Source organism: Quercus suber, unplaced genomic scaffold, assembly GCF_002906115.3.
Source record: "Quercus suber isolate HL8 unplaced genomic scaffold, Cork oak 2.0 scaffold_334, whole genome shotgun sequence".
NCBI classification, from domain to species: domain Eukaryota; kingdom Viridiplantae; phylum Streptophyta; class Magnoliopsida; order Fagales; family Fagaceae; genus Quercus; species Quercus suber.
The window spans coordinates 589,308-604,832 of record NW_027069787.1 but is presented as its reverse complement, the minus strand read 5'-3'; the positions used below and the strand labels follow the sequence as shown (position 1 = coordinate 604,832).

Below are 15,525 nucleotides of genomic sequence, written 5' to 3'. Positions count from 1 at the left end.
GGGCATTTGATAACATTTCCCAAATTTGAATTTTGTTTATAAATGTATCTTATGTATATGCTTACGGTTACAAGCTAGTAATATATACAGTACCTCTAACATCATTCTAATATCATATATGACACCCTCATGAAAACAATGGCTCATTCTTCTTCTCGGTCGTGGATTTTTTTTCTTTGTATGATTGATATCATATATATTATATGGTACCATCGTTAAAACAATGGCTCATTCTTCTTCTTTGTCGAGGATTTGTTTTCTTCGAATGATTGTTACCATATATGCATGGTACCCTCATCCTCATGAAAACAATGGCTCATTCTTCTTCTTCGTGGGGGATATTTGTTTTCTTTGAATGATTGCTGAACTGTCCAGTGTCCAGTACACAATAATGAAGATACATATAAGACTTAAGTATTTGCTTCCAATTCGAGGCATCTAGAGAGTTACTCCTTCCAATTATGTTATGTCTCTCTCCTCCATTAGTCCCACCAAGCTTAGAGGGGTCCTATTAGATCTCACCGACCCTATTCATTGATGTGCTAAGCCTAAGCCAACGGAGGGTGAGAAATCAACCATGCTTCATTTAAAATGAGACTGACTCTGAAGAAGAGGACCCATTTGGATGGAAGCTGTCTTCTGATGTAAATCTATACATATATGATTATGGGCGGTGAAATGTGAAAATGAAAGCTCCTAAGTTTCTAACCACAATTGTAGAAGGACTCGTGGATTCCTCAGCCATCTCTATTGACCAATGCTAGTAAATGCCAACTTTCATATCTAAGTAGTGAAAAATAAAATATCTAGATAAATGCTAAAATTATTATCAATTTTATTAATAAAGACTACACAAATTAACATGAAAAAAAATGTGATAGATCAATGTCATTTCATTAATATATAGTAATAAATAATATTCCAATTACTATTTTTTTCAATGATTTATGATACATTAATTAGTTTCGATCTCAATGTCTCATGCATTAAACCATGACGGTTCCCAAATCTTTTTCTTAAGAAACTACGTAGTGAAGGTTCTCTCTTTTAATTTTTGAATTGCAATGTCTTTCTAGGTGTTAACAATATAAAGAGAGAGAATGACTGAATAGTCAGTATATTAATATGTGTCAAACAATGTACAAAAGAGAGCCTTTATATAGGCTAGGTATGTGTGCAGTACAAGTAATATAAGTGTAGTACAAGTAATATACTAGGCTAAGCCCAATGGGCTAATTTATACACTAACATCCCCCCTCAAACTCGAGGTGGCAAGGAGGAAGCCAACTGGAGTTTGGATATAAGATCTCGAAGACGACCAGGCGGGTGAGACTTGGTGAAGATATCAGCAGGCTGGTCAGCAGATGAGATGGAGAACAACTTGAGATTGCCTTTCTTGAGATGCTGGCGAGTGATGTGGCAGTCGATCTCAATGTGCTTAGTGCGTTCGTGGAAGACATCATTATGAGCAATGTAGATAGCACTATGATTGTCACAATAAAGAGGAGTAGCAGTGGGCTGTGGAGCATCCATGTCAGCCAAGAGCCAGTGAAGCCAGACAAGCTCGCAGGTGGTGTCGACAAGGGCACGATACTCAGCCTCAGTACTGGAACGGGAAACAACGTCCTGCTTTTTGCTATGCCATGAGACAAGAGAAGTACCCAACAGGAAACAGAAACCTGTGATAGAGCATCGATCAGTCGGATCACCTGCCCAGTCTGCATCTGAATAAGCATGAAGCTCAAGAGAAGACTGAGAGGAGTAGTGTAGACCATGATAAAGTGTACTCTTGACATATCGGAGAATCCGAAGAACAGTAGCATAGTGGACAGAACGAGGGGCATCCATGAATTTACTAACCATACCCACAGCATGTGAAATATCTGGACGAGTAATAGTGAGATAGATCAGACTACCAACCAACTGACGATAGCGAGTAGCATCAGATATAGGTTCACCATCCAAGGGTGTGAGTTTTGCATTGTATTCCAAATGAGTGGAAACAGTCTTGTTGTCAGTGATACCGGCTTTAGAGAGAAGATCAGAAGCATATTTAGCTTAGGAAAGATAGTATCCATCAGAGGATGAGGTAACCTCAAGCCCAAGAAAATAGCTAAGAGTACCCAAATCTTTCATCTCAAAATGCTGACTAAGGAAGTGCTGGAAAGAGCGGATACCTGCAGAGGATCTTCGGACGAAGAGAGCAGTGTCATGAGGACTCGAAGTGAAACCCTGCTGAGCAACAACTGAGCTGAACTTTTCAAACCAAGCTCGAGGAGTCTACTTGAGGCCATAAAGAGCACGACGAAGGCGACAAACTTGACTGCCTGAATGTGGATAGCCAGGGGGTGGTTGCATGTACACTTCTTCTTGAAGGTCTCCATTGAGGAAAGCATTCTTCACATCCATTTGATAAAGAGGCCAACGGCGAACAGCAGCCACAGCAATGAGACATCTGACAGATGTAAGGTGAGCAACAGGAGCAAATGTTTCCTCATAGTCAATGCCATACTCTTGGGTAAAGCCCTTGGCAACTAGGCGAGCCTTGTATCGTTCAACAGATCCATCAGCCTTGGTCTTGATCTTGTAAACCCACCTACAACCTACTACAGACTGACCAGGAGGCAAATCAACCATATCCCAAGTGTGATTTTTATGAAGGGCATCTAGTTCATCATTCATAGCTTGCTGCCAAAGAGGGTCAGTATGGCCTCACGATAGGTGTGAGGTTCATAGAGGGTGGCAAGGGCAAAAGAGCAGTGATAATCAGAGAGATAAGGGGGAGGAATGCTTACCCGAGTGGAACGACGAAGTTCAGGACCATCAGGAGACTCAGGAGAGGGTGGTGCCACAGGATCCAAGACAGGCAGGTCATATGCCGGGACAGAACGGAGATGAGTCGTCTGGAGAGGCAGCCGATGTTGAAGAATCCTCCACAAGTTCAGGATAGAGAGGGAGGAAAAGATCAGTAAAAATGGGAGACTCAGAGGAAGAGGATGTAGGAAACTGCTGAAGACTCGTGAAAGGACGATGTTCCCAAAACTCAACATACGGGAGACACGAAGACGATGAGAAATGGGATCATAGCAGCGAAACCCCTTTTGAGATACACCATAACCAAGGAAACAACAGAGACGAGCACGAGGTTGGAGCTTTGTTCGTTCATGAGGAGGAAGAGAGACAAAGCAAGCACAACCAAAAACCCGAAGAGAGGAGTAGTCAGGGTTTGACCATAGAGAAGCTCAAATGGTGATTTGTTGTGTGTAGTTGGTGAAGGATACGATTAATGGTGTATACAGCAGTGAGTGCAGCCTCACCCCAAAAGCGCTCAGAAGAGAGGCAGAAATGAGAAGGGTGCGGACAACATCAAGAATGTGACGATGTTTTGTTCTGCACGACCATTTTGTTGAGAGGTGTAAGGACAAGACCGCTGAGTAAGTGTACCATGATTGTCTAAAAAGGATAGGAAAGATTTATCATTATATTCTTGAGCATTATCTGATCGAAAAACTTTGACGGTGCGATTGAACTGTGTTTCAATCATTTTATGAAATGTTTGGTAAATAGACACAAGTTCAGACCTATGATGAAGCAGATAAATCCAAGTATATCGAGAAAAATCATCCACAAATATGACAAAATATCTAGATCCCCCCTCAGTAGGAACAGGTGCAGGACCCCAAATATCAGAATGTATAAGATCAAAGGGTGCAGAAGAAAATGAGTCACTATTATTAAAGGGCAATTTTGTTTGTTTGCCAAAATGACAGGAAGTACAATCAAATTTTTGAAACTGAACTGAACCTAAATAACCTTGAGAAGCTAACAACTGAAGACGAGATAAGGATGGATGACCAAGACGAGTATGCCATAGATCAGGTGAGGAGGTGGTAGTGGTAGCAGCTGCAAAAACAACTTATGAAGGAATCTTCAAGTCATGAACCTCAAACATGCGACCAACCTTACGGCCTGTCCCAAGCACTTGACCCGTCCGGGGATCCTGCACATCCACACCATGATTAGTAAAGAGAAGATCTAAGCCTAATTCACAAAGTTGACCAACAGAAAGCAAATTGAGGGATAACTTTGGGATATGAAAAGTGTCACTAAGGGATAAACAAGGAGAAGAGATTGTTCCTTTATGACTAACAGGCATAGGAGTTCCATCAGCAGTGTAAATGGTGATTGGATGTTCTAAGGGTGCCTTATCAGAAAATTGGGATTCATCAGGAGTCATATGGTTACAACATGCAGTATCAAAAAACCAAGGTTGTTTACCTGAGGTGACAAAAAGGGCAGTGGAAGTGCGGGATAAAACCTGTTGAACAACTGCCTCAATATCAGCCGTAGTAAGTGAGGAAGCCAAAGATGGACTTGTAGGAACCGATGGATCGGAAGGACATACAGCAGCTGCCCGAGGAAGAGAAGCTTTATTCTGCTCTTGTATAAATTTCTGCAGTTTGCGACAAACTGAGATGTCATGGCCTTTAGCACGGCAAAACTCGCAGCGAGTACCTTTGGAAGACTGAGAGGTGGAACGCCCAGAGTTTATTCGTGGAGGAGCAGTGAATGCAGCAATGGGAGGCTGTGGAGATGGTGTAGCCAATACATGATCAGATGATGACATGTGATAAGCAGGCCGACGGTTTTCCTCAGAGATGAGCTCCTTGACTGCAGCATCAAGAGAAGGAGTAGGAGACCGGCTAAGCAGGGAAGCCCGAGTAGGCTTAAAATCCTCACGCAAACCCATCATGAAGTGCATAAATTTACGGCGATCTTGATATTTGACAAAGAGCTCAATGTCCTTAGAACACACTAGTGGAGGATCTGCAGCAGAAAGTTGTTCCCACATAGTAGAAGTCTGAGAATAAAAATCAGAAATAGACTGACCTGTCTCTTGGCGCATTTGATAAAGTTTGGATTCAATGTGGAACTCCAAGCTTGAATCATTAGTACAATTATAGCGATCGGCCAAAAACTTCCAAGCAGCCTCAGCAGTCTCAAGACGAGGAAGAAGATTATGAATGGAGGGAATAGGGCTATTAATAAACCAAGACAAGATCTTACTCTGAATACTCTCCCATTCCTCTAGGCGATCTTCATAATCATCTGTTGTAACAGTAGTCGTGGAAGACTCTTCAGCAGCTGTGACTTTGGACTTAGGGTTTGGTACTGGCTTAGGAATTGAACCAGTCACATATCTCCATAGTTTACGACCCTTGAAAAAAACAGTCATATTCTGAGACCATGCATGATAGCTAGTAGGACCATCCAACATAATGGTGATAGGACGTATGATGTCGCATTCATTTTGTTGAGCCATAATGAAGAAAATGACCAAAAAATGAGATTTAGAGACCTCAAATGCAGAAACGGAGCCCAAAATCGGAATCTACGCGAAAAACTAAGCAAGACAGGTCCTGTTGAAAAATTTTGACCTTGGTCAAAGTCAAAGGTCAAAGTCAACGGTCAACGGTCAACGGTCTGGTCAACGGTTAACGGATGTGCTGACGTGGGACGCTGACGTGGGATGATGACGTGGCTGAGTGACGTCACCCTAGGGCTGACGTGGCAAGACGCGATACGGAGCAGGCGCGTGGCCGGCGCGTGAGTAAGGAGGACGGCGCATGGAGGCGCGTGGAGGCGCATGGCAGTGCGTGGAGCGCGTGATCGAGCGGCAGAAACTTCAGCCGGCGCGTGGGGGTGCGTGAGAGGTGATTTCTGGCCGTTCTTTGTTGGGTTTTGCTCGGGACTGTTAGATCTGTCAATATGTGCCTTTACTTTGGCGGCTTGATCAACAAATTGACGAGATCCGAGTGTTCTAGGGTTGTGGGCGTAACGACAGTGACTCGCTTCTAACAGTGACTACTGGATGAAGGCGAGGGCAGCGGAAGAACACTGGAGATGTCCACAGGAACCAAAAAAATCAGAGGAAAGGCTCTGATACCATGTTAACAATATAAAGAGAGAGAATGACTGAATAGTCAGTATATTAATATGTGTCAAACAATGTACAAAAGAGAGCCTTTATATAGGCTAGGTATGTGTGCAGTACAAGTAATATAAGTGTAGTACAAATAATATACTAGGCTAAGCCCAATGGGCTAATCTATACACTAACACTAGGTATGTTGGTTCATTGATGCTATTCAAGCAGGGGTGGTAGTTTATTTTAGGCAAATTTCTTCTCATTGTATTTGCGATTCTTGTATTTATGTTAGTCTCACCAAAGAAAAAGAGGCATTTGTTTCGGCTTAGACAAATGCCTATTTTATCTTTTTCTCATTGTACACATTAATAATATTTAACAAAGTACTACTATTGAATATCAACTCGAATAAAATAATAATAATTTCTTAAAAAAATGACACATTAATTTATAAAGCATATATAATAAAACCAATCACAAACATGGCGAGTATAATGTCTTCTTGTTGTACCATTATTATTTCCACGTTTTCTTTTTTTTAAACTTTTATTGTTCTGCTATGATTTAGATTTTAGACTAAGACTTGATTGCATTATCACTGCATGAACAGTGACATGAATTATTGATTATAGATTGAGACCTGATTGCATTAACAATGCTCGTGAATCTTTAATTGTGGCACTATGCAACAAATCTAGATTGAAATTATATGGAGCTGGGTATTTGACACATGGAATTGGTAATTAGCAATCCTCTTAAGTCTTAATCAAGAAATGGGGGAGATGGAGAGTTTTCACTGTCAGGCCATAAAAAGACAAAGTGTCGGCCTGTTCGATTGACAAATGATTTAATTTTAAAGGGTATTTTTATAGCTGAGTTTCGTTACTATTTTTAGGGAAGTAGATCTTGTTCATGAATATGTGTGGGATCTGGGAATGAAACTATTATGTCACATATTCTCAAAAAAAAAAAAAAACTATTATGTCACATCTGAAGCTTCATTTGTGTTCCCCACAATATGCGGATCAAATAATTTGTGTATTGTCAATATTGGGATATAGGAAAGGGGGTGTTTGGTTTCCATAAAATAGAGCACGTGGAAAGTCTTATCAAGTGAGTATCACTTCTTGTGTATACTATTTTATGCTCTATTAATTATAAGTTACCGTATATTCTTTTTATTTTTCTTATATAATACCTAAATTTTAAAATGACAAAAAAAAAAAATGAAACACAAAAATTTGGTAGAAGATTTGTATTCCACCCAAGTTATGGCCTGTGGATATCAGATGGCTAAGTAAAGTAAATTTGCATAGGAATATATCTGCAAATTATTGTCCTTCATAATTTTGTTACTCTTTTTTTTTTTTTTGAATATTGCCATTCATAATTCACCTAATATGTGTTTATTGTTTTGATTTTGATAGGTGTAAGGCATAGCCATGGATTACATTTAATTAAAAATTGGTATTTGGTTTTTTCCATTAATGGGTCTTTTTCATTTTTTGGAGTCGACACTCACTTATATATCCTTAAAAAAAAAAAGGAAAAAAGGACTAATTACTTGATTTTTTTAGTGACTAATTATTTGATTAAGAAAGGGTTTTATTTCATATAAAATGCATAAAATCTATTGTACATCTTTTTAATTTTTTTAGGAAATCTACTGTACATCTAATTAAAAAAAAATTTACATAAACTTAAATCTAATAAGAATGAAAATTTCACCCAAATGGTATATGGTATGACGAATATAGGTAACCACTCTCTTACATAAAAGTGGATCCTACACTTGTGAGATCCATTCTTATGTAAGAGGATAATTATATGCTTGATACACAATATCATTATTCTTAAACTTAACACAAATGTAATTAAATGGAACTCAACCACGTTGTGATATAAGGTGGGAGTTTCACCAACTATAATGTGCTCAATAAACATATATGGTTGTCTTGACAATTAATCTTAGTTCAAACTTCATACATCCATACCCACCTACCTTTTATTTGACTTGATTCGATAATGAAGAGGAGGATTTTTTAAGTCAAGGATAATTACAAAAGCTTAGATTTCAAGTATTGGAGCTTATAGCACTCATAAATTAATGGAAGAAAAAAGCCCAAGTCAGATTACCTTTGTTTTTTTAGAAGTCGGTAATCTGTGATTTTGTTTTTGTTTTTGGTGACTAGAGTAATCTGTGATATTTAAGTTGGACACATAGAGGGTCATTTTCATATGGGGCCTCTTTGCCTAACATGACATAACGTTATAGGAGATTAAGAGGCAAAGCCCACCCACTCCTTTCAAATCCATCAAAGTTAATTCTAATTAAAGACACTTCATGCGAGCGGAAAAGATATATATGGACACCTCTCATATTGTTTATTTGGAAACAATTTATTTAGTTTTTTGTTAAAAGTGTGTTGAAATATACTTATATCTTAAAAAAAATGTAAGAAAAATTAAGAAAAAGTAAAGTTTTAAAAAACTATAAAAGTTAAATGCTAAAAGTTGATGTCAAACTCATCCTATGTCTCGATCTTTCTTATCAGCCATATAGATCAGATTCTTAACAAAAAACAAAAAAAAAAAAAATCAATCAATGAGTCAGTGAGTAGTTTCTGATTGGTTAACTTGTGCCAATCTGGTTATGAATCAAACGGTGATCTATCTTGATTACCATGACACATTTTAGATATTCAAAAAATTCTGCCAAATTGTTGAGACATTTAAGCCACAGATCACCTAATACTCTTTCCAATCTGAATGCCGTTTGTAATTCTTTGAGATAGATATCACCTTCCATGTGATTCTTAGGGTCTATTTGGTAACGTTGAACAACAGTTTTTATTGTTTAAACAATACAATCATCCATACCCACCTACCTTTTATTTGACTTGATTCGATAATGAAGAGGAGGATTTTTTAAGTCAAGGATAATTACAAAAGCTTAGATTTCAAGTATTGGAGCTTATAGCACTCATAAATTAATGGAAGAAAAAAGCCCAAGTCAGATTACCTTTGTTTTTTTAGAAGTCGGTAATCTGTGATTTTGTTTTTGTTTTTGGTGACTAGAGTAATCTGTGATATTTAAGTTGGACACATAGAGGGTCATTTTCATATGGGGCCTCTTTGCCTAACATGACATAACGTTATAGGAGATTAAGAGGCAAAGCCCACCCACTCCTTTCAAATCCATCAAAGTTAATTCTAATTAAAGACACTTCATGCGAGCGGAAAAGATATATATGGACACCTCTCATATTGTTTATTTGGAAACAATTTATTTAGTTTTTTGTTAAAAGTGTGTTGAAATATACTTATATCTTAAAAAAAATGTAAGAAAAATTAAGAAAAAGTAAAGTTTTAAAAAACTATAAAAGTTAAATGCTAAAAGTTGATGTCAAACTCATCCTATGTCTCGATCTTTCTTATCAGCCATATAGATCAGATTCTCAACAAAAAACAAAAAAAAAAAAAAAAAATCAATCAATCAATGAGTAGTTTCTGATTGGTTAACTTGTGCCAATCTGGTTATGAATCAAACGGTGATCTATCTTGATTACCATGACACATTTTAGATATTCAAAAAATTCTGCCAAATTGTTGAGACATTTAAGCCACAGATCACCTAATACTCTTTCCAATCTGAATGCCGTTTGTAATTCTTTGAGATAGATATCACCTTCCATGTGATTCTTAGGGTCTATTTGGTAACGTTGAACAACAGTTTTTATTGTTTAAACAATACAACACATATTTTTACAATACTTTTTCACCTATACGTATTTTCATAACACTTAAACAACATTACTAGAACAACATTACCAAACGGACCCTTAATTACATGAATACATAAAACTTTTTTTTACAGTAATTTTCACAATTTATTAAGGTAGTAAATTATGAACAAGGTAACATCTCTTTAATAATACAGACTCATTATTGACATTTTGTTTTGTGTGCCAATTACAATAAAACAGGCCAATAATTTTTACAAAAAAAGTAGGTGAAAAAAATGGTATGCCTCTAGATTTATTATTTGAACACATCTTTCTTTCCGCTTCTTTGCTCATATGTATTTTTAAATGAATAAACTGAGTGCGGCCGGAGAAATGGATGGCAATCACCAAACGGACTGTGTCCCACTTCAATTATGAATAAATCTCTTGCACGGTTAACTAGACCATTATTGACATGGTGCATAACGTGCATTGCTTGTTGCAACTTTCAGCCAAATTATTTATTTGTATGGGGTTTGGAAACACCATTATTTAGACATATCTAATGTGCTTTTGGACCTTTTGCTATGTATCGTATGAAAGATTGGCCACAGATTCCAAATGTCGAAACATTTAGTAATGAATGGCATGTTTATTAGGACAAATTGCATTGCTTAGCTATGGATTTTTAACAAATTAGTTAGAGGCGGTCACGTGAATTCTTTTTTTCCATTACTATGTACTTTTTATCATGCTTTATTCTGAGATTAGGCATCACATCATAACATAATTACATGTGCAATGCACTTAGGCCTACACGGACACATCTAATTTTGCTCCCCATGACCAGAGAATTGTTGTGGAGGATGAGATTGCTTTATATGTAAGAAATATAATAACTTAGCTAATAAAACAAAAGAGTAAGATTAGGGATACACATTTTTTTTTTTTTTTTTTTTCCAGATGATTAAATTGTTAAGTTGTAATGGAGTAATATTGTATATGTATAGACTATAGGCAAAAGAAGGTTGTGATATGACTGCAGACTAAATGTTCAAAGAGCACATGTCACAACCTTCTTTTGGCTATAGTCTATACGTATACAATATTACTCCAATTACAATAATGTTCAAAGAGCACATATAGTATATATTACAAGTTTATAACCACGAAAACAAAAAGGACTAAACAATAGAAAGAAAAGTAACAAGGAAGAAAATAGTTTTCCTCGATTATATTTACATATATAGAGGTAGCATAATGGTGAACAAACATTGGAAAGTTAAAATTTACTAGCATGATGATAAGTGGTATAATAATTTTGTGAAATAAAAGATAATTCAAAGGGACTACTAAACCGTGACTAGTTGTTGTTGAGCTTCAATCCTTATTTCTTCCTTCATCCTTCTAATGAAATCATCAAACTTCTTGTTTAATTCTTCTGTGCTCAACGTCCCATTTCCTTCTTCTTCTTCTTCTTCTTCTTCAATTAAAAATTCACTCACAGATTCATTTTGTTCCTTTTTCTCTTCTAAGACAAATGAACCAGTTTCTTCTTCTTCTTCTTCTTCTTCTTCTTCTTGTTTTGAAATAGAAGACCTGCTTTCTTCTCCTCCTCCTGCTTCTCCTTCTTCATCCCCAGCTGACTTTCCAGTTTCTTCTTGTACTTCTTTGACTAAATGGTCAATTTCTCTTCCTTGTTCCATTGAAACATCTTCTGCAGAGGCTTTGTTTTCTGTCACAGCCTCCTTTTGCAAACCATCTTCACTACTTATGAAAGATTCCTCATTATGATAAGCCCCAGACACAGATCTTATTAGACCAGAGTATTGTGCAAGGAAAACTAGGAGTCCATTGCAAAGGAGGAATATGCAGTTTTTGTCTATTGTGTGGCTAAATAATTGGGAAGTAAATGCAGAGAAGTAGAAGTTAAAAGACTGGAAGAAAGAAAGCAAGGAGGAATGAGTAAACCATAAAAACACAGAAACTGAGAGTAGTAGTTGAGTGACCTTTTTTAAAAACACAAAGTTCATCAACTTTGTCAAGGTTTGTAGCTTATGGTACTCAGTTTGATCCATTTTTTTCTGTCTACTCTGGCTGAAAAATAGTAGCTCTTTGGAAGAAGAAGATGTGGGCTTAGAAAGCAGTTTAAATAAACTTTAAAGGGTGTTGATACTTGAAAGAATTTTAGGCTGTTGTGGTTTCAGTATTTCTCATATATATAGGAGTTTGTGGTTTCAGTACTTCTCATATATGTATATATAGGAGTAAATTACTTAAATCTTAATGATTTACATGGTATAGTGGACTTACCCAAAATACCCATGGTGTAAGTTGTGTCAATTCTCAAGTTTGACAAATGGAGGGGCTATTCCTATTTACTTATCTATTTTGAACTTTCTAGCTGTCTCTTATTAGGAAATAATAGTATTCTTTTTATGTTGGTAGCTTTCTATAGAAATGACTGAGAGGTGGCATTTTCTTGTAGGTTGAGAGTTGGGACCATGAATGACTTTTTCTTGGAGTTTGGACAGAGCCATGAATATGAGAGAGTGTTTGTGTTAATTTTTTCTCCCTCTAATTATAGGTATTTAGTATTTAATGTATCCACATACACACACCTATACCATATGGGGTAGGTAATGTTTTATTCATCGGTTACATAAAATAAAAATTTGTATTAAGGGTTCTTAAAGTACTTAATTTTTATAGAGAGGATTTTTTTTGAAAGTACAAAATATTGGCTAAAAGACCTTAATTAAGACCTTATAAATCACATATAGTCTAAAAGCCTCAATACCAACCCCTTAAGTTGAATATGAGTTACCATGTTCACCCCAAAATAGACCCATAAATTGAGAGTGACTGTGAACGCAAGGGTCAAATTTTATGTATCAGTCATGCTCATGCATGGTCCATAGAGCACTCTCACTTTGGCTGAAACACTAAAACTTCTGCTTTGTGGGGGCGGTGGTTGGAAATTAATCAAGTGACACTATAGAATTCTGGTTGGTCTTGATTTTATGTACTAGGCTTGAGCTTCAAGCATGTTAGTTATCCTTTTGTTTATCTTGTCATTATGGAAGCTTTGAAAAAAAACAAAAAATTTCAACTAATGGTAACTTATGCATAAATCATAATTGTAATTACCATCTTATAACTACAATCATATGCACCCTATAGTCATGTTCAGATGGCAAGCCTTCCTTGTTGCATGCTTATGGGCTCACTATGAGCATGTATTCAATTATATACCATTTGATACCTAAACTTTTTTATCCCCAAAAACATTTTTTTTTCAAGATTTTTTTACCATTTGAATAATTAAGCATCCTTGGATAAAGCAAAATGTAATAAAACATTTACAAGTTTCCAATGGATCCTATTTCCTACACACTCCCCACATCATTTGGTGCATTACATTTCTTGGAGCAATACCAAGCATGTGTTAAAAGTAGTCGAAAACTACTTGAGCGCATGAATATATTTTCTTTAATTCCTTTTGGGGGGTAAATGAGTACTGCATGAATCATGAGAGAAGCAATTAATGGCACCCAATTTCTTTTTCTTCTCAAGGAAGCAAAATCAACTTTAGAAAATACTTCACGAAATTAACCCAAAAAAAAAAAAAAGGTGAATAAATTTGGAGTTACTCTTATCTATGAATCTCGAATATTAGTCACTTTTTTTGTGATTTGGATTCTCTTCACTATCATCTTTTTTCTTTACTTTCTGGTGTCCTTGAAACTATCAATTATCAAATCCCCTTTCGTTTTGGTGGGCACAACCTGAAAGTATGTTAGTTCTATGCCTATCAACAAACCTTTAAAAAGGTTTGATTTTTCTCCATCCAATATATATATATATATATATATATTTTTTTTTTTTTGAAAAAGATAGAATATTCTATTTCATTTTCGCCTTTCACCATGAAAAAGCAAATATAAAAGAACATACGTGGATGAGGTTGAGTGGTGGCTGGTAAGTGTTAAGTGATTATGCATCAACAAACTCAGAAATTATGAATGGTTACTTGCAATTAATTATGTTATGTTAAGTGGTTTGGGGTTCAATTCTTGTTTATACCAAAAAATCAATTAGTGTCTTGATCTAATAATAAAAACAATTATCAAAAGCGGACGTTATAAATTAAAACTATCTCTAAAAAAATATGTTTATTTTTTTTTTTCATTTACTCTTTATGCCTCCTTTGGCCTCCCAAACCTTATCACAACAGTGTTGTGCATGCCTAAAACAAAAACATTTAACTTGATAAAATGAAATACGTTTTGCACAACTTAATAAAAGGCAAGGGTTTATAAACAAAGACATTGATTATATATATTCCTATAATTTTAATCTTTGTCAATGAATATGTATTTTGAAGTATTGTTATTATTAATATCCAATTGTTTATACGTTAATGAAACTAAATTTCTTTTTAAACTAATATGCAAATTATTTATAATTTTATTGATTTCTCATCCATAATTTTAGAGTTATGATCTATTCAAAAAAAAAAAATCATAAGATAGAATAAAGATTAATAATATTCCTTTTTAGTTTATGTAGGGTCTCGATTTTTGGACTAGGCCCAAAAATGAATGGGATCCTGGCCTCGTGAACCCAATACAATGAATTTGTAGAGAGTGGCCCAAAGAGCTAGACTTGAGCGCATGGATAATAGTTAGAAAGGGTTCTTACATCGATCAAACAAAAATGAGTTAAGTTTATCGAAGAAAGCTCGTCCTCGGCGCAATCCGAGGAACTCTACTTTTGTATATATTGGCGTGGTAGTGGTTACAAGAGTTCTTGAGATCGCCATGATGCCTTTTTTCCTTCCTTCCACCCTCCTTTCTGCGTGAGTTTCTCCTTTTATATAGTCCTCTTTAAACTATCTTGGTCTTACACCCGTCGATCATCCAAGCCTATACTTGAGTGCCGATCCCATCAGGCGTCCTCTCTAGTGTTCTGTGAGTTGTGGTAACCAAGATAGCACTGTTCGGGAGTCATTTCTTCATTAATGCTGCTAGAACATTAGCTGTGGGCATTTAATGCGGAGGTGACAGTTTCTCCGTGAATTGCTCCTCTACCATGCTCCCATACCTGGTCCATTATATTCGTCCTTCTTTTTGGAATGCTCTGGGAGGCTACCTTAGATGGCATGCCGCTCTTCTCTTCGATAATCTTGGTTGGCCGATGACAGGATTATCCTGGCTATGCTCCTCGACAATTTGGGCCTTCCTCGCTCGTCTTCGGACATTCCTTCTTCCTCGGTGTGGGCCTTGAGCTCAGTATGAAATGGGCCGAGGTCGCCAAATTCTTCTGGCCCCACAATTTATGTTCATGAATTTGACAAATACGTTTTAATAATCCTACTCACTGTCTCTATATGTTCGTGACTAATGTTTATACTAACAAACATATATGTTTATACTTTTTTTAAACATAATATGTTTATACTTATATTATACTTTTAGTTGTGGAGACTTATATTATTCTTCACTTTACATTTTGGCTGAATTTTCTAATCATAAAAAAAAAAAAAAAAAAAAAAAAAACCCTTGTTTAGGTATTCATTGGAGAATGTAGTTCTTCACTAGCTTCTAAGAAAGCCCTCAAAAAATAAATTTATAACACATGCAGCCTGCCTAATTGTAGAACAAATAACAATCACTAATATCTTTTAGTTATAGCATACTAAATTCTAATATCATTATTGAAAGATAGATAACTAAAGCTAATTTGGCCAAATAAATGTTCCAATGACAAATGATCTTTTGCATCAAGTGCACCCTTAACAGTAAGTCCATATTCTTTGAGAACCATGTCCAACTTCCAATCCTCCATCTTTTCATAATCTTCCTTTGT

General features: G+C 36.1%; 1 protein-coding gene across 1 annotated transcript; it reads right to left on the bottom strand.

Moving 5' to 3' along the window:
- Window positions 1–11,006: 11,006 nt before the first annotated feature.
- On the bottom strand, window positions 11,007–11,732 carry LOC136061614 (uncharacterized). The gene has a single exon (XM_065759603.1). It carries the CDS (start codon window positions 11,730–11,732, stop codon window positions 11,007–11,009), a length of 726 nt encoding a protein of 241 aa, XP_065615675.1.
- Window positions 11,733–15,525: the final 3,793 nt, after the last annotated feature.

Coding starts and splice junctions, on each gene's coding strand:
- LOC136061614 (XM_065759603.1), bottom strand. CDS start 11,732: ATGGATCAAACTGAGTACCATAAGCTACAAACCTTGACAAAGTTGATG.